General features: G+C 40.2%; 2 protein-coding genes across 10 annotated transcripts in view; one reads left to right on the top strand and one right to left on the bottom strand.

The window, feature by feature from the left end:
- Positions 1-4272, top strand: part of slit1a (slit homolog 1a (Drosophila)) — a 102543-nt gene extending 98271 nt beyond the window's left edge. For all 6 annotated transcript variants that reach the window (XM_074645794.1, XM_074645793.1, XM_074645796.1 and 3 more), the window contains one exon: positions 870-4272. In XM_074645794.1, the coding sequence (XP_074501895.1) occupies positions 870-1108 (239 nt within the window). In that variant the 3' untranslated portion in view covers positions 1109-4272. The remainder of the gene's footprint in view (positions 1-869) is intronic.
- Positions 4273-11088: 6816 nt separating this feature from the next.
- LOC141773765 (ligand-dependent corepressor) overlaps positions 11089-25927 on the bottom strand; it is a 32871-nt gene continuing 18032 nt past the window's right edge. For 3 of the 4 annotated variants that reach the window (XM_074645802.1, XM_074645804.1, XM_074645803.1), the window contains exon 7: positions 11089-18028. In XM_074645802.1, coding sequence (XP_074501903.1) covers positions 12970-18028 — 5059 coding nt within the window. In that variant the 3' untranslated portion in view covers positions 11089-12969. Of the gene's footprint in view, positions 18029-22320; positions 25287-25927 lie in introns of those variants that run through there. The other variant, XM_074645805.1, reaches the window with a different exon arrangement.

Genomic DNA, 25927 nt, shown 5'->3' on the forward strand with positions numbered 1-25927 from the left:
TTGCAGCTCGCTATGGTGGAAATAGCTGATGGGGAAATGCAAGTTTTCAGACAAATGGTAGGAGGACTATTTTTTTTGTAACGTTTTCCATAATATACTATATTATTTAATTCCTTACGGCTATACATGACTATTTAATGACATTTTTTATGGCATACTTTACTATGTATTTTTTTTATGACATACAATTATTATTATACTATTAGAATTCTTATTACTTTTCCTTGACTTTTTAATGACATTTTGTGATAAATACTATACTATGACTTTTTAAAATGACATTTTTATGACATACTATATCAAGACATTTTTTATGACTCTTTTATATGACATACTTTATACCATGACATTTTGTATTACTTTTTTATGGCGTAGTATACTATGACTTTTTGTGACATTTTTTATGGCAGTAAAGACAATAATATAAAGAATCAATATATAGTAGCCTAATAACAAAGAGTTCAAGTGTGTGCTTGTATAGGGAACAAAATTGTGTTTCTACCTCCCGTTATTGATATTACTCTTTCTTAATAAACCTTGCATTAGGTTTAGTCACTCAATTAATTCTTTTGTGCTTTGCTCCCACCCCGTCTATCTGAATTATGTTGCATTGATACAGTGGTCCAAAGATTTATCACAAACTAAGACTGTTTAGTTGTGCTATCTTACAATCAATGTATAGTAAATTAATGTTAAAGTGTGTTGCTGATGTAACCGGTTAGAACTCAAAGTGGCGATGAGGTCTTATAATGTATGGAAAGGGTCTTTAAAAGAGTCTTAAAAGGTATTAAATTTAACTTCAGGATTCCTGGATCTACCATGATTAAGTAATTATACTAATGTCTGTGTGTGTTTTTCATGTTTTCCAGAGTCTGAATGCCGGGGGGAACCTGTGCGAGACTTCTACCAGGTGCAGCGAGGCTACGCCATCTGCCAAACAACACGCATGGTCTCCTGGGTGGAGTGCTCCGGCGCTTGCGATACGGGGTCCTGCTGCGCCAGCCAGCGAATGAAACGCCGGAAATACACCTTTGAATGCAGCGATGGAACCTCCTTCAGCGAGGAAGTGGAAAAGACCATCAAGTGCGGCTGCTCGGGCTGCATGTAGCACCATTCACTCACATTTCCTGCCTCTGCCGCCGAGCAGAAGATAGAAAGAAAGGAAGGAAGAAAGCGGACTGGAGGAAAGCGAGGGAGGGAAAGAATAGAAAGAGAGAGAGTATAAAGAATATATATAAAACCTCTATCTATATATTATGGACAACAATGTTTGTAAAATAGGACATTTCCTCCCCTTCCAAGGGTGTGTGACCTACAGTAACACAGAGAAACCAACATCATGAGCAACAATGTAAAAGTGACAACAACAGCAACAGAACCATTGTATCTGCAACATTGTTCCAAGGGGTCCAGAGATTTCAAAGGTGTTGCATTCAGAGTGAGGCATCCCTCCAACCCAAATTACCCAGTGTGAATTCCCCATCCATCTGTGAGGCCTCTGACAGCCTAGCCACCATCTACCATCTTTACTTCGTGGAGGCAGTGAGGACAGTGGGGTCCAGCCTGGCTAAGAATGGCAGAAGAGAGGCAGAGAAAGACAAAAAGACAGAAACAGGGGGATGAGAAGAGAGCTGGACCGTTTGACTTGGCAAAGCTATCTTGAGTTGAGCTTGGCTGGGTTACCTGGACTGGGCTGGATATGGTTTGGGTTGAGTTAAAGTTGTTATTGGTTTGGTGTAGCAATTTCTCTGCCAGGATACAGTCATCCATCCACACATGCACATGTAGAAGTGAACAAAGAAAAGGTAGGGTTAGAGTGGCACATAATCCAGTGCGGATGTCGTGGCTTCGAGGCCAGGTGGTCTGGCGTCACAGTTGTTTGCTGTGAGGTACCGTAACGTAGAAACTCCATAAAAATAGAGACTGCACTGACTAGCAGCACTGAAAACGACAGTCGAACACCTCTCTGAAGTACATGATCACACACGCATGGCATACATACATTACACAGTCTTAAAACTTGTAAAAGTGAGAGGGCTCGTGTGGTGCAACTATCTATTCTGTTCGTACAGCAAAACCAATCTGGTGCTGGCAGTGCCCAGTGGTTGTCAGTCCCCCAGCATGCATTGCCTCAGGGTTAGGATGATTTGCATAATCCCACCCCCCTTTGAGCAGGAGGCTGTTTAGCCCTGCTCCTCTTGATGCCTGCAGTATTAAACTTGTGCAAACTGTTGCATGTGTGGAGAAGAGTTTGCCAACAAATATGTAGAGCTTCTTAATATCATTATAAATGTTATTACAAAACAAAAGGTTGCAGAATCATCTTCTGATTTTTTGTTTTGTTCTGTCTAATTTCTCATATTGATTTGTTTCTATTTTTGTTATATTTTGTTATATTTTGTCTCATGATGTAACCTAACTCCTTTAGCCGTCCCGTCCCCCACCCCCAACCCTCCCCAACAACTCTTTATATAGAAATGCCTAACAGATTCTAATATATATATATTTGTATTTCATTTTGGTATAGTATTTTTCTATGTTAAAGAGTAAGTCTGTTTCTGGAAGCTTTGGGACTGGTGGAAAGGCATTCAGTTGGTTCCCTAGGTGTTTTTATTTGTTGATCTCACTTGCTCCAACAAGGTAATTCATTACGTTAATTGGCCAAAAATACAGCAGCTGGTTGGCCTTGTTGTATAGGAGGCAGTATTGGTCTAGAAATATGTTTAATATTGTATATGTTGTCTTCCATGTGAATATTACATCTAATTCATGAGAGTCTGTGCTTGATTTTATTTATTTTATCTAAAGGCGTTTTCCTGTAGAAAGTGAAAGGCATAAATGTTGCTGACTTTCAAATATTTTCAAAAATTTCAAAAAGATGAAAAAAGCTAAAATAATGAATAAAAATAGCATAAAAATCTGTAAGGTATTTGTAACATCACTTAAATAGCGAGTTACGACAGTGTTTTCCTCCTCTCCGGCTCAGACATTCCTCATTTGCTGCAGGAGCTGGAGAGGTCAGAGCTGGGATTAAGAGATGTCCCCCTCAAATTGACCTTGTAATTACCATACCACACTTAAAGGCTTCTGATTGTTTTCATGTTCATTTTGTTGAAGTGTTGGGTTGTATTTCTATAATTTTAATTTGAGAGATGTTTGCCATAGAGGTGTTTTTAGTTCAACAGAGTTAAAGTAGTCAAGCTCAACTGATCATAAGCTGCTGTCAAGCCAGAAGAAATAGGATGAAATTGCTTCTGAGGACAATGATCATGTCAAGATAAATCATCCTAGATCTGTCGGAATAGGCAACTGTGTGAAGCATTACATGCCTACTACTGACGGATCATAAACGAGAAAGGTCTGGACATTTCAATGTCAGTTCTGACTGGCTATCCACACAAAAAAAGAAGAAATGGTGCCAATTACAGTGAACACAACAGTCATACCTGAATGTATAAATGTGTATAGATAAATATGACCTATGCTTATTCATGAAGTGGTAACTTTTAGCTGTTATTTAGTTTCCAATGTAAGATATAGAAATCACATACTGTTCAATAAGTGACAGTCCATCAGGATGGCTTAAGGCATTGTTCTCCCTGCAGATTGGGATTGTGTTTATCCATTTTGCTGATCTAAATGTTAAAAGTCTCTTTATAGTGTGAAAGGCTGCAGGGCCAGATCTCAGCTTGGTACAATGCACACAGAGCTCCTATTCATATTGCTACCCATGTTAACTTTGTTTTACATGCTGTTGATGTGATCCCAGTGGTGTACAATAACATTAAAAGAAGATCTCATAAAGGATACTGATGAACAGTCACTGTAACGCTTAGGCTGTGTGCCTCGTAAAGGTGCATATTTAGTCGAATGTGGCTTTCTTTTCATGTCTCCTTTCCTTCCTCTGCACTGATCTGTACTGGACTGGTGCATTCAACTTCCTGGTAGACATCTTAGTGGTGCTTGTGCTATATTGAGATGTAATTCAGTTATCTGGTCACATGACCAGAAACACAGATTTTCCATCCTATGAACTATATACATAAATATGTTATTGTAACACAATGTCTCTGTTGTATTGAACTGGTGCAAAAACTTAAGAAATATCCCTCGTTGGGTTCTGTCTATTAGCTTTTTTGTTACAGGATTGATGGTGGGATTAAACTGAAAAACTCCCAATAATGCTGAATGTATGTAGTGCCACCGACAAAATGTTTACCAAACCTCCACTCTTTTTCATTAATTAAACTTAAATGTGTGTGCTTTTAAGAATGTGTTGTCTTTTTTTTTGACTTAATGTCTTCTTTGTTATTTGACAAAATTTACAAAATTAATATTTTTAAGCCAAATTAGATGAGAAATCAGAGAAAATGGAAATATGGGCAAATTCCATCATGTGATTTGATCAAAGGCTCCAGAACGGCTACGAAATGGACTAAATGTGTGAGATTTGTTGGGGGTTTTTTCTGGTCAACTGTTGTTTCCAAGGTCAAGAATCAAGTCTGACGTTAGATGATGATGATTGAGATATCACTGTGATGATGCTTTACAGTTTAGTTTCTCAATGTGCGGCCCATGTGCTCCGCTGCGCTCCTGCTTTGCAAGGTGCAGTGAAAAGCCGGCGTTGCGCCGCACAAGTCATTAGAAATAGTGGGTTTCAGAGGGCAGCAATGTCGTTGCCGTGTTCTGTGTGAAAGGCCCATAAAAAGTGGGGATGTCATGATTCTCCAAATCCACAATTTGATTTGACTTTCGATTTTAAGGTCACGATACGATTCAATTCGATTCGATTTCAGCACTGATGGCTATGCCAGTGTTAGACAAAGGAGTCTTTACATTTTGACGACTGTCATTTACATTTTCAAATTCTTCTTTAAACATGGCATCAAGCGTGATATTTTTTTTGGTAATGTACCACACTAAGGCCATTTGGTCAAATTTTAATAATTTATTTGATATGTTATAACAAAACTTATAACTTATTAACTTATTTCACCAGTCTGGGAACAAACAAACAACAAATAGAAGATTCACTAGATGGCAGGAGACCTTTACAACAACAGCTTGAGTTTCTCAGAGTTTACGAGGTGCACCTGAATGCACCATGAAATCCCTGTAGTGTGAGATAACGTCACGCCTCGCCTCGGCACCTGATTGGACAAGAGCTTTCCCTGACACACCCATGATGTTCATCACCTGAACAGCAGCATGCTGGTCCTCCTGGCTAACATGCTACATGCTAACATGCCTTGACTTCTGCTTCACTGAGGAACTTTGAGACTGTTTGAGACTGTTAATCCCCGCAGTGGGACCAGAGAGGAAAGGCTATACTCTGCCGTGATAATGGCGGAGTAGAGGAGTTGAACCAGGAGCAGATTGTGGAGGACTTCACGGTGCCATTCAGACAGGTGAGTACAACAGCACACTGACTGGATTCTCCAGATGAAAAAAAAACACTTCCTAACGTAGTTGCGTGCAGGTTTGGAAACTAAACTAGCACCAGCCATCAAGAAAATGCTGGTAAAAATGCAAGCTGCTAGATTTGCTTCACACACCAGCCCAAAACAAAAAACCCCAATGGTGATGTACTGAGTGGCTGGTAGATTTATGAATCCACCAGCCACAGTGCACAGGTGGCAGGAAAGAAAAAACCCTGTTTATTGTGAAAGAAGTTTCAGGCGGTGGTGTCCACAGCTTTATTTATTGTTGTTCATTTTTGTTCAATTGTCTGATTTTTGTCTCCTCTCTTATGAGGCATTTGCAACGCATTTGTATATTTATGTAATGTACAGATTATAGTGCTATGGTGCCTGGGTCAGTGTATCTTTTGGTCATTTGATTTTCCTTTCACAAAAGGATATTAAAAAACAAAATTAGTCGTTATTTGATTTTCGTTTTAAAATACAAAAATTAAAATTGAAATACGAGGCGTTTTTCTTTATCAGGGTCAAGAAGAGATGAACTAAACTTTAAAAAAGGGGGTTGATTTTCATTTTATAGATCACTTTTAGTGATTTTATTTGTTTTTAGAAATAGAAAATTAAATTCAACCTGTTTTTTAAGTTTAGTTCATACTTTTACTTTTACTTGAGTAAAATGTATTTAGAGTAACAGTACTTTTACAATATCTGATCTTTTACAATATTCTTGTACTCTTTTCAGCCCTGCTGATGGGGAACCACACCGGTGACTTCAGCGAAACAGGAGGATTTTACAGTTCAGGGGTCTCATTTATAACCGTTGCATACGCACAAAACGGGGCCTGAAATGTGCGTACGCCACTTCCCACGCAATAGTTGTGATCTATAAAAACAAACTTGACGGGAGAATGTGCGCACCGGTACGGAAACTTTGACCCGTGCGTACGCACATATAGACAAAATGAAGACGGCTATCCGATGCAACTATCAGACTGTCTCCAGTGCGCCACCATGGTGCGCCACTCTGCCGCGCCACTCTGCCTCCTCCAGTCACCTCCACCCAGCACATCTTCACCAGTCACCTCCACCCAGCACATCTTCTCCAGTCAACTCCACCCAGCACATCTTCACCAGTCACCTCCACCCAGCACATCTTCACCAGTATGGATTGTGTAAATTAAGAAAGTGTGTGAGAGCTGTCACTGGCTTTATTTCCACAATCGTTACTCTCCATATCCTCATTATCATTATCAGTCCTAATCATAATACAGGACAAGTTCACCATAAAAACTTAAATAATAAATAAATTGTGTTCACCTGTTAAACTTCTTTTTTCTAATGATATCCAGCGTGGTGGATTTTACTGATTGTCTTGATCATTTTGGCAAGTTGTGAATCGATGAAATCGATTGCTGTACAGATATAAACACTGCAGTGACACTGGTAACATGCTGCATGGTGCTGGTGGATATACCGGCACTGAGGACTAAATGACTTGTATAACAGAATTAAGAGGGAACGAGTGTTCAGAGACCTCAACTACAAGCACCCTTGATCTCTGTCAGAAAAACTCCTTTTCTCGGTCTTCCTCTCGGTAGTTGCCGTGATTTACCGTAAAGATCAAACAGGCTCATTCACATGCAGAAACATTAATTAGGTGTTTTGCATGGACCATTTATGGTTGAAAGTGGGCGTGTAGAGGGCGGAATATGAGGCGGATCCACGTGCGCACATTTCCAGGTGGAGTGTGATTTATAAAGGGAACATTGCGTGCAGGTGTGCGTACGCACGGTTTATAAATCTGATTTTTTTTTTGGCGTACGCCATTTTCGGCTTTTGTGCGCACGTACATTTTTAGTATGGATCCTACGCACTGTTTTATAAATGAGACCCCTGTTGTTTCTCTGTGATCTCTGAATCCTGACCATGGTGTCTCGAAAGGTACAGCTGCAGGCTGATACGCTGTGGTTTTTTTTGACATGATATACTATGACTTTCTATGGATTTTTTTCGACATACTATGGCTTTGTATGACTTTTTTCGATATACTGTGCTATGACTTTTTTATGACTTTTTCCGACATATTATACTGACTTATTTTTTTCGAAATACTATACAATGTCTTTTTTTTTTTTTTAGACAAACTATACTATGACTTTTTTTTCGAAATACTACACTGACTTTATTTTTTTTTCCGCCATAATATGGTATGTCAAAAATAAATAAAAATCATAGTTAATCGTATCAAAAAAATAAAAAAGCCATGGTCTAGTATGTCGAAAAAAAAAAAAAGTCATAGTATAGTATGTCAAAAAAAAAAAAAAAAAAACGTCATAGTATGGTATGTCAAAAAGGCATAGTATAGTATGTCGAAAAAACAAAAAAAAAGTCGTACTATACTCACATCCCTCCTTACAGCTCCCGCCTCCCTCTTCTCACCCTTTCCTTCCAGCTCCCTACTCTCACAGCTCCCTCCTAGCTCCCAGGCCTATTGAAGGAGGCTAGGTCATGCGTCATCAACGCGTCATATCTTTACAGGTATAACACGTGAGGTCAAATCTGGTTTGACCTCGCCGAAATTGAGCCAATGGCAAAGCACGACCGCAGCTTTGGTTACACTGTGCATGCGTTATACCCCATACCCAAAGGCCGACGTCCGCCCGTGACCCAGCCTCCTTTCCATAGGCCTTGCACAGTTCCTTCCTCTTCACAGCCCCCTCCTTAGAGCTCCCGCCTCCCTCTTCTCACCCCCTCCTTACAGCTCCCTTCTTGCAGCTCCCTCCTCTCAGCTCTCGGCCAATGGCAGTCTTGCCACAGTCTGCATCCGGTGTCTGTCTGCTGGTTGGTGCTGTGCAGGAGACATCATAGGTCGGTCAAATCTGAACACATAGACATGATATACATACAGTATTTTTGGATTCAGTGTGACTTACAATCCAAGTGGATATCACCTCCGATGACCGCTCCCTCTTCTCTCCTCTCACAACTCCCTCCTCCCTCCCCACAGCTCCCTCCTTTTTCCTCTGTTCTCTCACCTCTCTCCCCCCAGCTCCCTCCTCTCTACTCCCTACTCTCACAGCTCCTCACCCTTAACTCCACCTTCATCCCAGCTCCCTCCTTCCCATCCCTCATGAGCCAAGCCCTGTCCATTGTACTGACTGGCTGCTCTTGTTTTAATAATAACGTTTAAACAGTTTGTCATATAGAGTAGTGGGTGGCCTAGTTTTACTCCTATGTGATCTTCTGGCTATTAAATGCTACCTTAGTATAGGTTATTTGAAAACTGAAGTGATTTAAAAGTGGTAAGGAAACAAGGTTACATCTAATATGTAAGTGTTATTCAATTGTCAAATATGTGTTTTAATAATTAAAATCAGTATTGAGTAAATCTGATATTTTTAACGGGATTGTGTTGTCATTATTATTATGCTTATTTCTTTTTTTCTCCCTGTACCATTGGATCTACCTTTACAAAGTATTTATTAGTATTTCTGACTAAATTCAGTACAGATTCAGTGTTTGGTACTGTACTGCCAATAAAGTTCAGTAGCAGATAAACTGTCGTCTCTGATTTCTCTTTTATTTCTTAGGTAATTCATATATTTCTTTTGTTAACTTTAATCCAGGTGTAGTATAAAAATAAGTGTGTTAAGCAATAAAGCATTGGTTATGGGGGTAAAATACTTTCTTTTAATCGCTGTGTAGCAAAACCTCCTTCTGGGTAGACTTCAAAATAAAATCAAACACACCCCAAATATACTTCTTACAAAATAAGAGTCTTAAGTGTCTGTCTGCTGGTTGGTGCTGGGCAGGAGTCATAAGTCAGTCAAATCTGAACACAGACATGATACACATATTTTTAGATTCAGTGCGACTTACAATCCCAGTGGATATCACCTCCGATGTCCATCGTGAATAAACTTCCACAAATCTGCTTGGCAATCATAGAAAAAATACGGTCCTTATAACTCTAGAACTCGCCTTTTTAAATTTTCTTCATTATCAAAGTACTCCAGTTACATTGCAAACAGGAACTGATCTCTAATTCAGCATACTTTGAATGGTGAGAATTTGACAAAAAAGAGGTATAGGCTAAAATGGGGCTCAAGTGGCAGCCAAGAGCTAATTAACTCACTCCATGGCAACATTATACTTCCTGTTTACATCCCCAGGGGGCTTTGAAAACCCTTACTCTAGCTAATATAAATTACAAGAAGAGTGAAATAGCTCTACTCACCATGTGGGATTCAGAGAGCACAGGCTCAGTTCTTTCTTCTTTACAAAATAAGAAATGTGAATGTGGTTCTGAAAGTGGTTTAAAGAAAATGGGATTTATTTCTGTGTCATCTGCCCAGCTTAATTTCACCATTAAAAGGGACTATTTTTAACTTTCAGAAATGCTTGTTAACAGCGACACCTGTGGCCGTTAAGTTAACGAAAGTCAGCGTCGGGTTCGCGCTCGCTATACATAGACATGAACGAGCATTGCTCAAAACAGCGAGGCGACACACGTCAGCTAAAACCACAATATCAATCTATATTTCACCTGCTTGGCAGTAATGTTAGCTGACCAGACGAAGGTCTCCATGAATCACTGCTGATCCTAGTGTTAGCTTTTCCTGCTTCAGCAAAAGCGGGTCGGTGCCGGGGCTCTGAAGCAGGAAGAGAAACGTTATCGCCTCTCGACCGCGCGCACCCGCAAGGAAGACACTGGCACCCGGTCGGAGACGGTAACGTTTCTCTTCCTGCTTCAGCCCCGCTGATAACATTTCTCGCTGCGGAGCCCCGTCACTTCACAAGACAGTGAAAACCTCGGTTGGTCTGGAGGAGCTGCAGCAGTTATATCTGCACAAACATCCACTAGATACTCAGAGCTAAACTAACTCTTCTGCAGTGTGTAGTGAGCGTGCGTTCATGTCTAGAGGTGGAGCGAGACAGCGAGAACGCGTGCGGTGTGTCAGTGAAGGCAGGCAGGCAGCGGAGGAGATACTCCGGCCACACGCGAGCGCGCATATGTCCCGACCCGGTACATTTATACGCTTAAAAAGTTACAAACGGTCCCTTTTAAGGTACACAAATCACAAATTTCTTGATGGCATGTTGGCTTTGGTGAGAAGTCGATGTTCATTCACCCTCTGCTTTCTGCAGGGCCTGAGGTGACGGAGGCCAACTGTTTACCAATCTGTCCCACAGTGGGAGCTTCCTATGGTGCTCAAGACTCTCGCCTGTGAACCGTATGGCAGGTTATGGCAGGTCCCCACCATGTGAAAAGCCTTAACTGGGTACAGCAAGGCATTTCACACAGCTGAAAAACTGCTTTACCATGAGGGCACAGTCCATTGGGAACACTGGTGCCTCAACTGCCTCGTTCTCATGAAGGGCAGTAAATCTTTGCGTGGCAGGGTATTAAGGAGTCAGTAAGCTCCAAATTAGTTTTTTTATCGGATCTTCGAACGAGCAGTTACACTTTCACACAGTGATTGGTCAGGTGTGTGAAGGTGGGACAATTGGCAGGGTTTTAACCTTAACACTTTTCGCTCTGCCTACAACTGTGGCCTTTCAGGACGGGTATAAACATTTTTAAAAGTACAACCTAGTTCATTTCAAGCAACTTTGTCCGGTAAAATAACATTAAAATACTGGTAAAAAATGAACCAAGAAACAAAGATAAAATTCCAACATCTTTTTATCAACTGCAGCAAAAATACAAAGTTCTTAACATTAAGATGTATCATTCTTGGGATTACCACAAATAAAGCAGTTATTTCTTTCCAATATACAAAATCAAAATCTTTAAATAGCAACTGTAAAGAATAAACATGTTCAAGTCTGATATTTGGTGGGCTGTTTTAGATCTGCTAAATTCAATAGCCTACATGGAGTTCTTAAATAACAATAAAAACATGACAGTCATGTCTTGCATTTACAGATGATTTACCCTCTAAAGAGAAATGAACATAATAAAACAAATAACACTGTGCTAAAAATGACAATTGACAATACACTAATGTAAGTTACTAGTGGAAGTTAAGAAACTTAACATTTTGAGAACATCTGCCAGACAATAATAAAAAATAATAACCTAAAACTGCACCATACTCAGACGTGTGACTAGGCTACCCCAAAAAATGTAATATCCAACTTGTGTATAATCACGGAAGGAATTCATCACCCTGTAATGTGCCATTAATGCTAAAGAGGCCATAAACTTCATTCATATTAACCAATCAAATATACATACATCTCAGGCCTTTGTTATGAAATATTTTTGTGATACACAAGCCGGTACCCCAAAGTCATCTCAGAGGTTTTTTCACTACAGCTTTTTGACGGGCACTAAATGTGCATACATCTTGAATGAGTTTGAAGCTCGGGCATAAATATAGTTCTGGGTTACAGAGTTCTAGGAGGGCAACAGCTCTAACGCAACAGTTGCTAAAACTGTCTCCACATGAACAAGAGTTAACAGATGCCAAAGCAGGTAAAATACTCAAAGTGAAGTCACTATTATGAGCGGATAACAATGGGTGCAATGGTCAGAAGTGACTGCGGAGGAACACAGCGATGAAAACGGACCCAAAACAACATAAAAATACAAACGTTTGTCATGACACATACAGAGCACACCTGTCTGTTTTAACAATTCAGACTTGTATTTGCTTTAACATCTACTACAACTACAGTAAGAACAATATTAAGTTAATGCTCTGGGAAAATGGGAATATAAAAATAAACCTGTCAGGTAAAAGTAAATCAGAAAAAATCTGCCTCAGTCAAGATAAGAATTTACAGATGATGCACGAGGCACATACTGCGTGGAACGGAAACTGTTTGCGCACACTCTGTGAAGCAAATGAATGTTGACTGCCTCTCCAGGAATTTAAAGTTGTTAAAACTAAAAAGGACAGGACTTTTCACATTTAGCAACACATTCTATTACTTTACACTTCATAAATAAGGCACCGGGTCACAACAGTCACATATTCACAATGTTGTGATTGGAAGACTTTACTTCTGCAAGTAAAAAACTTATTCAAAAGCTGATCTCCCTTCTCGTAGCAAGCTCTCCGAACAGTAAATGCAGGGCATGCTATCATCTAAAACAATAATTATATACAAAAAAAAAAAGCAAACAGGATGGTGAGTGAATTTAATGTTTGTTATCCCAACTTTTAAAATGAGGTTCGATCTCCAGCCGTGTCGTAGAGTGCTGAAACAGCAAGCCAAACAGCAACTACATCTGCTAGACCTCATGTAGGACTTGTCTGTAGTCCCTGAACACAGAGCAAATGCTCCGCGAATAATCCATCACATTCGTATTTTCACACTGAAGCTTTACAAAAGCATAAATGACTTTCAAAATCTGTTCCTTCTTCACATATTTGCCTACTGAAAAAGGTGTCCTCTGAAGAGTTTGGTGAGGGTAGAAAATAGATACTTCTGGTCCTTCTGAATATATTCCAGATTAAAAAACAAAAACAAAAACAAAAAAAAAAATCACAAAATCCTCTTAATAAAGATCCTCTCTCTTTCTCTCTGCAGGTGCATTTCATTTTGAGAGTGATGTCCTGGTGCGCTTAGCCGGGGTCTCTAAAAGCTCCCTTGCTCTCTTGGTTGCAGATTTTGTCACACTGCGTGGCAACGAGGCCGCATGCCTTGTCTTTGCAAGAGACTTTAAAGCCCCTCTCCTCGTCAGCGTGGGTACCTCACTTTTCCTGACTGGTTTTGGAGATGCATTTTGTGTTGTCTTGGTCTTTTTGGCCCTCTTTGGAGCAGGACTGGGGCTCCCACTCAAAGGGACTGCCGCCTCCATTTTTCTCTGGGATCTTGTTAGTACCTGGTCAGGTGAGGTCGGAGCCTTGACATCCATGCTCTGCTGCGGGATTTCAACAGCGTTCTCCGTACCTTTGATTTCAGCGACAGTACTTTGCGATGATCCCTTCGTTTGGACTTTTGCAGCACTCACTTTATTCACAGCGGGTTTTTCCACCTCTACCTTCTCTGCTTCTATTTGCTTTTTATTGTCCACCTTGCTTTTAGATGTGTCGACAGGGTTATGGTCAGATATTTTAGGAGAGCCTAGTCGTTGTGAACATCTCTTTGGCAATTTGTCTTTTTTAGTTGCATTTTTTGAAGCTTTACTGCTCTGAGCCTTGACTGCCCTCTGTTGAACGGGATGCTTTGTAGTTTTTTTGCCGACCAATGTTTTCCTTCTTTCCATTTTTGCTGCAGATGCTTTCATTTGTTTACCGATAGGTAGGGGTGATTTTTTTGCCTTCAGAGATGGTTTCAAATTTGACTTTGCGGCAGACTTTTTGGTGGCCAGTCTTTTCATATTGTTAGTTTTTAAGGTTTTTGAGGCCTCTTTGAGTCTAACGTTGGTTTGCTGAACCTGCATCTTCTCTCGGATATTAGAGTATTTCCTCAGGATCCTTGCACTAGCTGGATTCTTTGATTTACCAGAGGATTTCTGGGATTCAACCATCTGTCCACAGGCTTTGGCAGAGTGTGACATGGTCAAAGTCGGAGTAGTACTCGGAAGTTCTCGTCTTTCTTTCCCTTTGACTGCATTTGCTTCTTGCTCCAGTGCTTTAGCAATCAGTTTCTGACTCTTGGGGTTGCTCTTCACAGGAGAGGCAATGGCAAACTTTTTCAAATGTTTCTTTAAGCGCTCTGCCTGTAGGCTCGGAAATACCCCCTGAGAAGTCCCTGAAGCACTGGAAGAGCTGTGGAAGCACAGCTGAGTTTCTGACGGAAGACGTGTATTCACCTTCTTGACGATGACAAGGGACTTTGTTTCTGTTGTGTCAAGGAACCAGCGACAAATACTGGTGAGATTAAAACCTTTCATGAAGAGCATTTGGACTGGTGAGTATTTCTGGTGCTCTGAAGACTTTGATTTCCGTGCCCTGCGTTTACTTTTCCATATAGCTGCCTGTCTGTCTGCTTTGTTTTTGTATTTTGTTACTGGCTGACCCTCTTTGTCCAATTGCACCCAGCCTTTTTGCATTTTATCATACTTAATGTTCAGATTTGTAATTAGCTGTTGGTTGTCTTCTCCAGTCAGATTCTCCAAGAATTTGTTAGTTTGTTTTGGGGGCTCAGATCTTGGTGTATTGACAGGCACGGCTGAGCTGTGGGGCAACACAGACGCAACAGAACCTGGAGGGGGCTTCACCTGAGCTTTGGTTACTTTTTCTGTAATTGTTCTGATAGGGGAAGCTGCATCACTCTGTCTTCCAGCTACAGTAAGAGCACTGGTAGAGGGCACCGCCAATTTTTGTGATCTCAAAGCCAATTTCTTGTTGTCCACTGGTGATGACTGGGTAACAGGCTGGTGGGACATTTCAGCCTTACTGCTCTCACTCCTTAATGGCATTCTTGTGGGTTTGTCTGATACGGAAGAACTGCTATCATCTCCACTTGCAGACTTGCCTCCTAAAGATGCTACATTTGGCTTCTGCGGCAAAGCAACATCACCCGCTTCTGCCTCCTTTTGGAGAACCCGCTTACTTCTTAATGGCATAATCTGTGTTTGGATTTCAGTCTTAACAGGACTCTCTAATGGACTTGTTACCTCACCGCTAAGTTGCTGTTCCTCACTCTTACCGTTGTCTACCAAAGCCTTTTCAGACTGTAGTTTCTGTTTGGCCTGTGATCTATTTTCTTCTTCGTTTTTTTGTGTTTCTTCAGAGGTCGTCTCTACTGGCTGAGTGTTTTCAGTGTTTGATTCCACAGTTGTCTCTAGAACTGTGTGCTGTTGGGACTGTTCAGAGGCTGCAGAGGAAGATGACCCAATTGGAGGAGAAGTAACAGGAAGCGAAGACGGAAGGGGGGAGGAGGGGAGGTGCTCTGTAGATGGAAGAGCATGGGTAGCTGTAGGTTTTGGAGATGAAATGGAAGTGACAGCATTTGATTTAGGAGGTGATACTGGAGTTTCAGCCGGCCTCTGGCTGGCTGATCTAAGTTGCCGCTGATCAGAGAGGACAGGCAAACTATCCTGATCTCTCTGGACTCTCTTTTGTTTCCGGCTTGGTTTGGTCCTTGGGGGAAATTTAGATGTTGGGCTTGATGGTGTGGTAGAGGATTGTTCTGCAGAGGATGGTTCTGCAGACAATAGTGTGGCAGTGGATGGTTCTGCAGACGATAGTGTGGCAGTGGATGGTTCTGCAGACGATAGTGTGGCAGAGGATGGTTCTGCAGACAATAGTGTGGCAGAGGATGGTTCTGTAGACGATAGTGTGGCAGTGGATGGTTCTGCAGACGATAGTGTGGCAGAGGATGGTTCTGCATACGATAGTGTGGCAGTGGATGGTTCTGCAGACAATAGTGTGGCAGAGGATGGTTCTGCAGACGATAGTGTGGCAGAGGATGGTTCTGCAGACGATAATGTGGCAGAGGATGGTTCTGCAGATGATGGTGTGGCAGAGGATGGTTCTGCAGACGATGGTGTGGCAGAGGATGGTTCTTCCACCTGCTGAATAACAGGAGTAGTCTCATTCGATTTTACAGCTATGTCCGTTTCAGGTAGATCTTTCTCCATACTTTTGTTTTCAATAGTTGAATCAACAGGAGTCTTGTTGGGGACATTCTGACTGGATTTCACCGGGGTTTTACTAGGTGATGTGCTGCTGTTACTTGATCTACGACGCAGACTTCTGTCAGAGGCCGAAACGGGTCTACCATTGACAAAACCAACTACCACCGCTTCTGTTTTTTTTAACTGCTTTGGCAGCGAAACTGCAGCACCTTTTTTTCTACGCCAAGGGGGTAATTCCTTCAAGAGCGCATCAAGTGTCTTTGAAGACACATCATCGTCATTATCACCTTCAGTCTCTGAAGGCATAACACTGTCAACTGCTTCAGATGTTTGAATTTCTCGCTCTGTCACCATCGGCTCCTCTGCCGAACCGGTGGTGTTGGACTTTTCCGTCACTTCCACATTGTCATATTGTATCTGTGTCTCTTGGTCATCTTGTATTTTCTCCCTTTTATTTTCCTCTATTCCTTCCTCAGTTTGAGCCACCGGTGATGGGGCGCTATTCTGCTGGAGAATAGGCTCACTGGTGTGCAGTTTATCTGACGGTTGCTGGGGCTCATCTTCTTCTATGGTTATATCCTCTAATGGTTCCACTACTGTTTCTGTGACTATTTGCTCATTGCTTTCACGTATGTCCTCTTGAGGCTCAGGCTCATTATCTTTTTCTGCTTCAAATGGAGCCTGAGCAACACTTTCTTCACTTCCTGTTATCGTGGTCCATGTATCTCCAGTCTTTTCCTGTTCTACATTTGTGTTCATATCGGTTTCTTTGTTTTCTGTTGGGGACCTTATCGGAGACGAAGGAGCAGTCTGCCCCTTGCTCTGACACTGATCTGTTTGACTAGTTTCATCGCTGGCTGCTACCTCCACCATATCTCCTGTTCCTGGTATCACACTCTCATCTGACTCTTCTGTGGACATTTGTTGATTCATTGTCTCCCTGCATGCTCCAGCAAAATGTATATCCACAGGCGGTACACCTTCAGGCTTCGACAGCACTTGTTTTGGAGTGACCAATGTGATCAGCTCTGGCATTGGGTTACGACAGTTGCCCCTCCCAGCCAATGTACGAACTGTTTTTAACTCCCAGATTTCATCTGAATACATATGTCCTCTGGTGCTTTTTCTAGCATTGCGGCGTGGAAGCATTCTGCGCCGCTGTTCCTTAAAACACTCTGTAATTGGTTTGTCAATAAAAACAATGTCACAGTGGCCAAGATCAGGGTCAGCCATTCCCCTAAAAGCCGAGTCTCTGATCCGATGATCAGACGATGGCCTGATGGTCTTCCTAGCGGTCCTCGGAGAATCTGAAGGAATGGTCATGTGGACTGAAAACAGATTTGCTGGATTATCTTTGGCATACCCAAGAGTATCTCTCTGCCTGACTTGATGTGTGTGACTATTCTGATTGTGTCTTTTCACAGAGGAGCTGAGTCTGGCACTATGAGTCTCTGTTCTGTTGGATGAATTTGCGTTACCCTGTCTGTCCTCCAAAGTGTCAGATTGAGATGAAAGAGAGGCGTTGAGCACACATGACAACTTCTTACCGGCAGCAACATTGCTGGTCATGATTTTCATCTTAAGAGGAGCATGATCACCATTACGGTTGTTCTCTGCATCCACTGGATTAGCAGTGGGAGTGACCAAAGCCTGATTACTCCCTGACCCAGGGCTGCGGAGATCCAAAGCAGGGCCAGCAGATGTTTTCGGTGACACCGAATCCTCTGGAACCTGTTTCATTGCACAGCTGCTTGGGATAGAAAGGGACATATCCTGGACTTCTGACTTAGGAGTGGATTCACTGGGAAACCTTAGGTCATGGCATGACTTCTCAGGGGTGACTGCGTTGGATTTTGCGGTGGAACAAGGAGTCCCCTGGATCCCAGAGGTAGATTTAGAGGCTTGCTGTGTGTTGGAAGATGTCAGTGCTTTTACCTCTGTCTGTAGAAAACCTATGGCATCTACAATCTGTCTCTGATGGTGGGGACAGAGTTTGGCCATGAACTGCTCCAGCGTGGAGGTGGACTGCAGGTCTTTTACCTTTGCAATAGGCAAGTCGTGAGACTCACTGGAAGGAAGAAAAGAACAAAATAGATATAATTACACATCAAGAAGAAGCATCGGTTCATACTATGGAATGGTATGTGATTATTACACTTATTTTGAAAAATGTCCCTTCATCTCCCTAATAAAGTTGTCACAAAGTGGTGGAGCTAAATGTTTGTGTGAAATAATTCACAAGTGTTTAACAATGTTTATCATTGCATATTTATTAGAAGAATAGGTGATTAAAAGTGAATCTTTCATCCAGTGAACTTGACCAATTACATTGTTACAGCTATTACATTTTTCTTCTTTGCACAGTGGTGCCTTTTGTTACAGTATACATCAAGAAAATCTTACACATGCACAAGACATTTAGTAATGGTGGCCCACTTTGATTAAAACAAGTCAAACACATGTTTATCACTTGAAAGAGCAAATACATTAGGGGGAAATACAGAGTACATAATTTCTGTGAAGTTTCTCATGTGTTTAATAACTAGTGCAAAGGGTGACATTTAGATACAAGTGCTCAACAACTTAAGACAAATTAACTAGTACAAGAAAAATCAAGCGCGACTGAACATATGCAAAGTTAGTTATTCTAATACCTGTGAGGTTTTGTTTGTGCCAATGCAAATCTAATGTAATAAGTCAACTGGGGGGGGGGACCATGTTTCTGTATTTCTGGCTTACGTTTTTTTCAGTGAGGTAGGTCTATTACAAAATCCTCCAAGAGCTTCGGAGCATTTGTACCATCACATTATGACAAAATATATATTAATCTTATATCTCTGAAAAGGTCATTTTCTTTGTAAAAACAAAAAAGGAAAAAGAAAAACATCCCAGGAGTCACTGTGGTCTTTTAACAAGAAAATGAACAGACAAATGAAACCACATCTAGATTCCTGAGGTGACATGTCACAAGGCTATGCTGAGTAGTGAAAAAGAGAAATAGCTTTGCCCACACAGCGTGTGCTGCTGGGCAAGAGGTGCTGGCAAATGCAAGATGAACATGTAGTCAGAAAAAGCTCTGTTGAGCATCGTCTAATATTTGTTTTAAAACAGATAATTACAAACTAACAATATATTTGTATCCAACTATAACTGCTGCATTGCCAAATCCCATGCTACTAATATTTTCATTTTGACAAAGTAAAACTGAAATCTTAAATGTTTCACAGGGTAGTCACCTTCGCTAAAGCAAAGATAGTGGGATATCTAGTGTAGCCACTACTCAGTGCTAGTTCCCAGCTCTATAGCAAAGTGGCAATGTGATATTTGGATTTTTATTATTACCTTATAGAATTGTCAAATTGACAACAAGTGTGTCTGTTTTAGTGTGAGTATACTCCACTAGATACATGGACAAACAAATAGAATAGTGATTAAAAAAACATTGTGGATTTCAGCTTTAAATCGCAAAGTTCACAATACAACCTTTGAAGTGGAAGGCGTGAATGAACATAGTACGTGAGAAGAGTTTTAGGACTTTTTGTTGAAATCTTCAGAAATGCAGTTTTAGGATGTTACATTAAGTTTTTGTTTTTTTTAATTAAATATGTGCTGCTTGAGGCACTGATCTGGAAAGTAACTTGTTAATTAAATACCCATTGGTCAACATCTTACCTGCACTTAGGTAATATTGACATTCATTGTGTAACAAATTATAAAAACAATAAAACAGTGAAAGGATGTACTATGTTTTTTTGGCTCCGAACACAAAATGATTTGTACAGCATGCCAAATATCTCAAATGTAACTTTTAGAGATTAGAAAATAAATTTTAGAGATTAAAAAAATAACATTTGCTGGAACTGGAACCTGACCAATTTTTTTGCTAAGCTCATTGACTTCACATCCCTGTTTGCAAGATCTAAGGAGTAAAGTGGAGTACCTGAATAACAAGTGGTAAGTGTTTTTTTTATCCCTGAGGGTTTCGCTCTCTGTTTCACTTAGCATTGCAGTAAGGAACTGACAAAAAGTACATGCCTTTTTCTTCTAGAGGAATTAAATAACCAATCTAACAAGCAGAAGCAAACCAAACTCATTTCCACAATATTTCACAAGCACACAAACATAGCCGTGTTAACTCATCCACGATGTTCATATATTGCACATTAGGGATATAAATAAATAATGGCAATTACGAACTACTATATCATACATCTTCAGTGAACCATTAACCAGATTTTGAGCTGGTTTGGGGATATTTCACGTTCACAGTTAATCTACTTGATACATAGTTGACTTGACAGTAAACACACCAACACTCCAGTATTTTCAATAAAACATCCTCAAAGATAAACTTCACCATATACAACTAACTTTCCACTGACACATATGATTTAGTCCAATCATGCAAAATATACCCAGTGTCATTCCTGTATACATTGTTAATGTTAAATCAAATATACAGAATCTGTACATATATTTTTTTTTATGGACAGGGATACTCTTTAGTCATTTTAGACTTTTGTCCTCATACATTATATTTACCAAGCAGAAGACACCCAACTTGTGTCAGAATAAAGTGGGACAATCTTAAATGTTATCCCTTCACATCTATTATGCAAGACAGTTAAATATACCTTTTAAGCAATATCTACTTATGTCTATAAACACTTATGTGAATAACTTTTTGTTTGATTAAAGCCATTTACATTCATGGTTATTTAATTGATAAAATAATTATTTCATAAATATTGATTAATAAAGACTGCATTAACAAAATAATTCCAAACATATCAGTTTGAGTAGGTATGTAAGGGGACGTAAACCCTTACCCCACTTTTGGAACAAAAAGGTTTCTCCGAAGCAGGAGATAATAAAAAATGCTTTTGTCACAACTGTCCGAACAACATCCCCACCCCGAAAAGAAAAAAGTATTGAGACAAAGAAAATATTAAATAGATCAGGGTGCGAATAACTACAAGGATACACGGGAATATTTACATACGTTTGAACTTTGACAGATTTTTCTACTGTCTTATATAACTTATGACAGCTCTTTGTGTAAACTATTCACCTTTTACTCAAAATAATTTTACAATAAACTGCGTTGTGTACATGAGAAATTGCTACATAAAACAGCTATGAGAACAGTAGACTGTGATATGGGTTTCCAGATGAGGTAGTCGACCATTAGATTTGCTACAATAGACATGAGGAGCGCAAAAACCTGTTTTACCTGTCAGTACACCCAAAGCGCTTGTATTTCTTTAATATATTAATTAAAATGCATTTAACACTCTGAATGAGGAAATAAAGTGTGGCTTTTGAGTAATGCTGGATGATTGTCGATGCAGGAATAATTACTCAATGAAAGCGAATCAGCTAAGAGGTTTTACTTAATCGTACATGCGTACTTGAAGCAACTGCTTTGTTTTAATTTTTCAACCGAGCCAAAGTTATTCAGAAGTTATGTGAATTTATATGAAAACTATATGCAATTTAGAGTGGTTAAACGGTTACAAATAATGACGATTTTTACTTTAAAGTGAGAGGAAATGCAAACCATACAAAAAAAAAAATCAACTAAAGAATCCCTGCATTCAGAGCATACAAATAGAACTAAGAATAAGAGAAACCAAACAAGTTAGTCAGTAGGTTTACCATCTAACATAAAGTTATATTATCGTTACAGTGCTATTAACATAAAAGTGTGCAAGTCCCTGAACTATGTTACGACCAACTCTCGTTTAAAAATGTTTACAATCTAGGCAATTGTATGTAATATATGCCTGCAAATATAATATCTGAGTTAAATGCTTGTGAAGGAATCATTTCTTTTATCAAAACATCCACGTTCATCTAAGCAACATTGTGTACATTTAAAATCCTGCAGAATTTGCAAAAAAAAACAATAACCAAGATTTGTTAGAGCTGTGCATCAACCTGATAAAAGAATAATGGGCCATGATCCCATATTCTGGAGTGTCCTGAGGTATAAGCGATAATGCACAATGAGGAGTCATGATAGAGCAAAATAACGGAGGAGGCAGAGTCAAAAACATGGAGTTCCCTCTGCCGAGTCCACTGGGCAAAAATTCAATGAAAATTGCTGGTAATGGCGACAGGGGACAGGCCTGATCGAAAGGGTTTTAACCTGAATCTTTACATTTAGTGACAGCTCCATGACCCAACCTTCTGTGTGGTATTCAATTTAAGGAAATGGCATCAACCTGAGCTTTTGTATAGCCACTTAACACAGAAATATCTCAAGGAAATTGAGGAAAGGAAAGTGTTAACGCACACACACAAACACTTGTGTGGCTGGCTTCAAGATCCTGTTTTCTTTTGCTTTTTTTTGTTCAGTTAAAAAAAAAAAATAGCTACAAATCTATCTTGCAAACTATGATCCACACAGTTTCAAACAATAATCACAGTAACACCGGACTTGTCTGAAACTGGTAATCTGATCAAATAAGGTTAATCAAATTTAAGTGCAACGCAATGCAGCCCGAGATGGTATTTTATGTTCAATAATTCAAGCCAAGCATGAAAACGACAGCCAGGAGATGCATTATCACTTTTCCTCTTCACGGGGACGATACATTTATTTTCATTGAATTTTGCCATGGTAACTTCAGAAATAGGTGGGTGTGGATTGAGGCATGATTGTAACAGCAGCTAACGCGTTGGCTAACTTGGCTAGCAAATGTTAGCGAGCTAGCACAGTCAGCCAGTACGTTAGGCTCGGTCTGCTAATATTGCTTGATAAAAGTTGTTTTTATAAAATAATGACTTTATGAGCTAAGAGCTTCTAAAAAGGACAAAGCTGCTCCTAGATTTTATTTAGACTCACATGAACACAGGACTGATCTTATTTTCTTGTTAACCTGAAGTAGACATTTTAAAATATACCTGAATGTATTTTAGAGAGTTATGAGTTATACCAAGAGTTTAGCTAGTGCACTATTTGTGACGGTGAATAATTAAGTCACGATAACGTGATGAGTATCATCCTCACAAACCAGGCGAGTGTTGTTATTAGACCTGAAGAGACAGTTCTTTATCATGTGCCATGGGCGAAAACAAGATGTGTATGTTTGTACGGTAGATGTATAATACGTACATACATCGTAAATAGGAAAAGAAAAAGTATGCCCTTTCTCGTGTCTTAGAGAAAAGGCGTTCCCAGAGATAATACCTGAACTCTGAAAAAGATGAGCCCTGAATCACATAGAACTGAAATGCTCTGAAGGCTTACCCTGGCACTGAAATGCTACGGATAACTAGTTAAGGTAGGTTGTGAAGTCATCGGGGAGTAGGACACACATACTTGTCAGTAAGACATCCTGAAATGTTGCCTCAAAAAAGGGGATTTGGGCATGTTATCCTTCCCCGTGAGGTGACTTGCATGAGGCAATGATTCTGTAACTGAGGTATATTTATGTGTGTACAGTGATCAATTATCTGATAGGGACATTTTCTTTGACAAGTACTGCATCCCAATCGGAATTTATCCTGAGTGCAGTGAAGGCAATGAAAAAGATAAACCCATTCATATAAGACAGAAAAACATACAGAAAAAAAATATAGGTGGCACAAACGTGTCATGCTTGTGAAGATAAACTTAATTTGGATTCAAGAGGAAAGTAAAAGTAAAGTTCTGAACAACACACCATGCTATTCCAACAGACAAGAACAATAAATAAATATTTTGGATATAGTGTTTGGAATTAATACATACTCTGAATAGAATAGTGTTTGGACATACTGGGTTTTTTCTTACATCTCCAGTGTCTATTTCAGTCATAGAAGTGCATTTGCAAAACAGTGACAGAGACCTTCACTTTCATCCATAAGAGCCTACATACGCAGTAACTATATATTCACATAAGTGCTCTGAACAGTACTGAGAGAAGACACAGAGGGGCGCTACTTCCTTAGACATGATTCAATTTGGCTCTGCGTGTAAAGAATACATTTATAGAGCCAGGAATGATTTCTTTCAAAACATACGCTAAATAAATAAACTGAAAATCATCGATAATATATTGTAGTATATTCAATTTCTTAATTAGCAAGAATGCCTTTCAGGCATAATATGTAGGGCAAGGAGACACTTTGAGTGTTTAAGATAGATGGTCATAACATATTTATGTATTACTGCCCAAACGTGAGGGGGAACATCAAATAGGTTAATAATAAATATGGGTATTTCGATTTAAATGTTATAACTATTACGGTTTTATGGGAAAACAAGTCTACCACTGTCTTGCAAATGCAAAATCTGTCCAGTTAAAAAGTACATCATTATTAGTACTCTACGGTTATATCACTCATTTGATGAGAGACTTCCATCATTGAAATCATTCCCGTTCTCTTCAGATGCACTCTCTCCTTTCTCAGAAACAATGTGCTGGGAGTTTTCCTTCCTCTCTGGGGACCGAGAAACACCCTGTTCCTCTACCTTTATCAGCTTCAGTTTCTTTTTGGGTGGATGCTTCAAGGTCCCCAGTCGCTCTTTGACTTTGTATTCCAGGGTGCTGTGTGGAATGCCATAGATGGTTTGGGCTTTAGACACGCTCATTTTCCCGCCCATCACCACCTCAATAGCCTCTTCAAGCAGGTCAGTGTTGTACTGTCGATATCGCCCACGTTTCTTCCTAGGCTGCTTGTCTGACTCTGAATCCAAAGAAAAGCTTCCCCGCGAGGCTTTGCGGTCAGTGTCGTGAGGCCAGTATTCCTTCTCTGAACCTGAGCTACTAAAACCTCCACTGCTCTTTTTCTGGATCTGCCGAGGTAGAATGGAACGAAGTGCCTTTCCCAGACCGTTCTCACAAGCTGATCCCGAATATACGTTGGACAGGGAATCCCAAGATGCGTCTGTTGCCAAAACTCGCACCTGGGGAATCTTGAGGTCAAAAGATGATGAATGAGAAAGGGAGAGGCTGTGATCCCTGCAGGCCTCCTGGAGGTTTCCTTTCTCATAGTCAAGTGCCTTTGTCCAAAGTCCAGCAGCTTCCAACAACCTGGGTATGTCTTTTAGGTGCTCGCTAGCCTCGCTGTTGGTTTTGAGTTTGAGGAGGGCCCCAAAATGACTTTTTGAATTCCAGGAAGCCGATCCATTTTTGAAAAGGTCAGTAGGTCTGGAGCTGTGGCTGAGAGGTGACTCTGGGTCGCTCTCCAGATCGGGCTCCTCTTTGATGTGCAGCGAGTATGCAAGAGATGAGGAAGCCTTATAACGGGTGGAGTGGCCGATATTCTCCCTCCTCCTCCCATCCTGTAGGCTCCTCATAAACAGCCCGACCTGCCCGCCCGCTCTCAAGGATCGCCTGATTGGATGGAAGGAAATTGGGTGTAAGCAGAGCTTGCACAGTGCCTTTTTTTCTCTTTTCTAAAGGAGGATGGGTTGGGGAGGGGAGGATGTTGGCCACTCCTTTATTATATGACCTTGCTTTGGTAACATCACTATCTTTTAAAAAAAAAACTGACTGTTTGTGTAAGTGACTTTTAAGGAACAAAAAAAGGCTCAAGTTTGACAATTTTTTATTTGTTTGCTGTGATGATGCAAATTGTGTTAACATCAACATAAGAAATAAGAAACAAAAAGAAAAGAAAGGGCAAAGAAACAATAAAAACAAAAGCAAAGAAAAAGGCATTTATTGGAGTACATATAAGGTCTTGGCTCAAAAAGCATAGCCAGAAGGAGGCATTATTTGTCATTACAATAAGGCAGCTTGGCACGTAGCTGTTAAGCAGGGCATGCTAACTATGTCATACAAAATGACTAATGCAAATAAAGCTCTTGACATTTTGTGTGTGACGTTACCACTGAACAAGCGCAGAAATAAAAGAGTAAGCCAGTAGAGGGTTGTGTGTAACTGATTAATTGAAGTGTGATCACATAAAGGGAAAAAATGTACTATTCATTAGGAAGAAAAACTTATCAGATAGATCAAAATTAATTCAAAAA

The sequence above is a fragment of the Sebastes fasciatus genome, chromosome 9, assembly GCF_043250625.1.
Source record: "Sebastes fasciatus isolate fSebFas1 chromosome 9, fSebFas1.pri, whole genome shotgun sequence".
NCBI lineage: Eukaryota > Metazoa > Chordata > Actinopteri > Perciformes > Sebastidae > Sebastes > Sebastes fasciatus.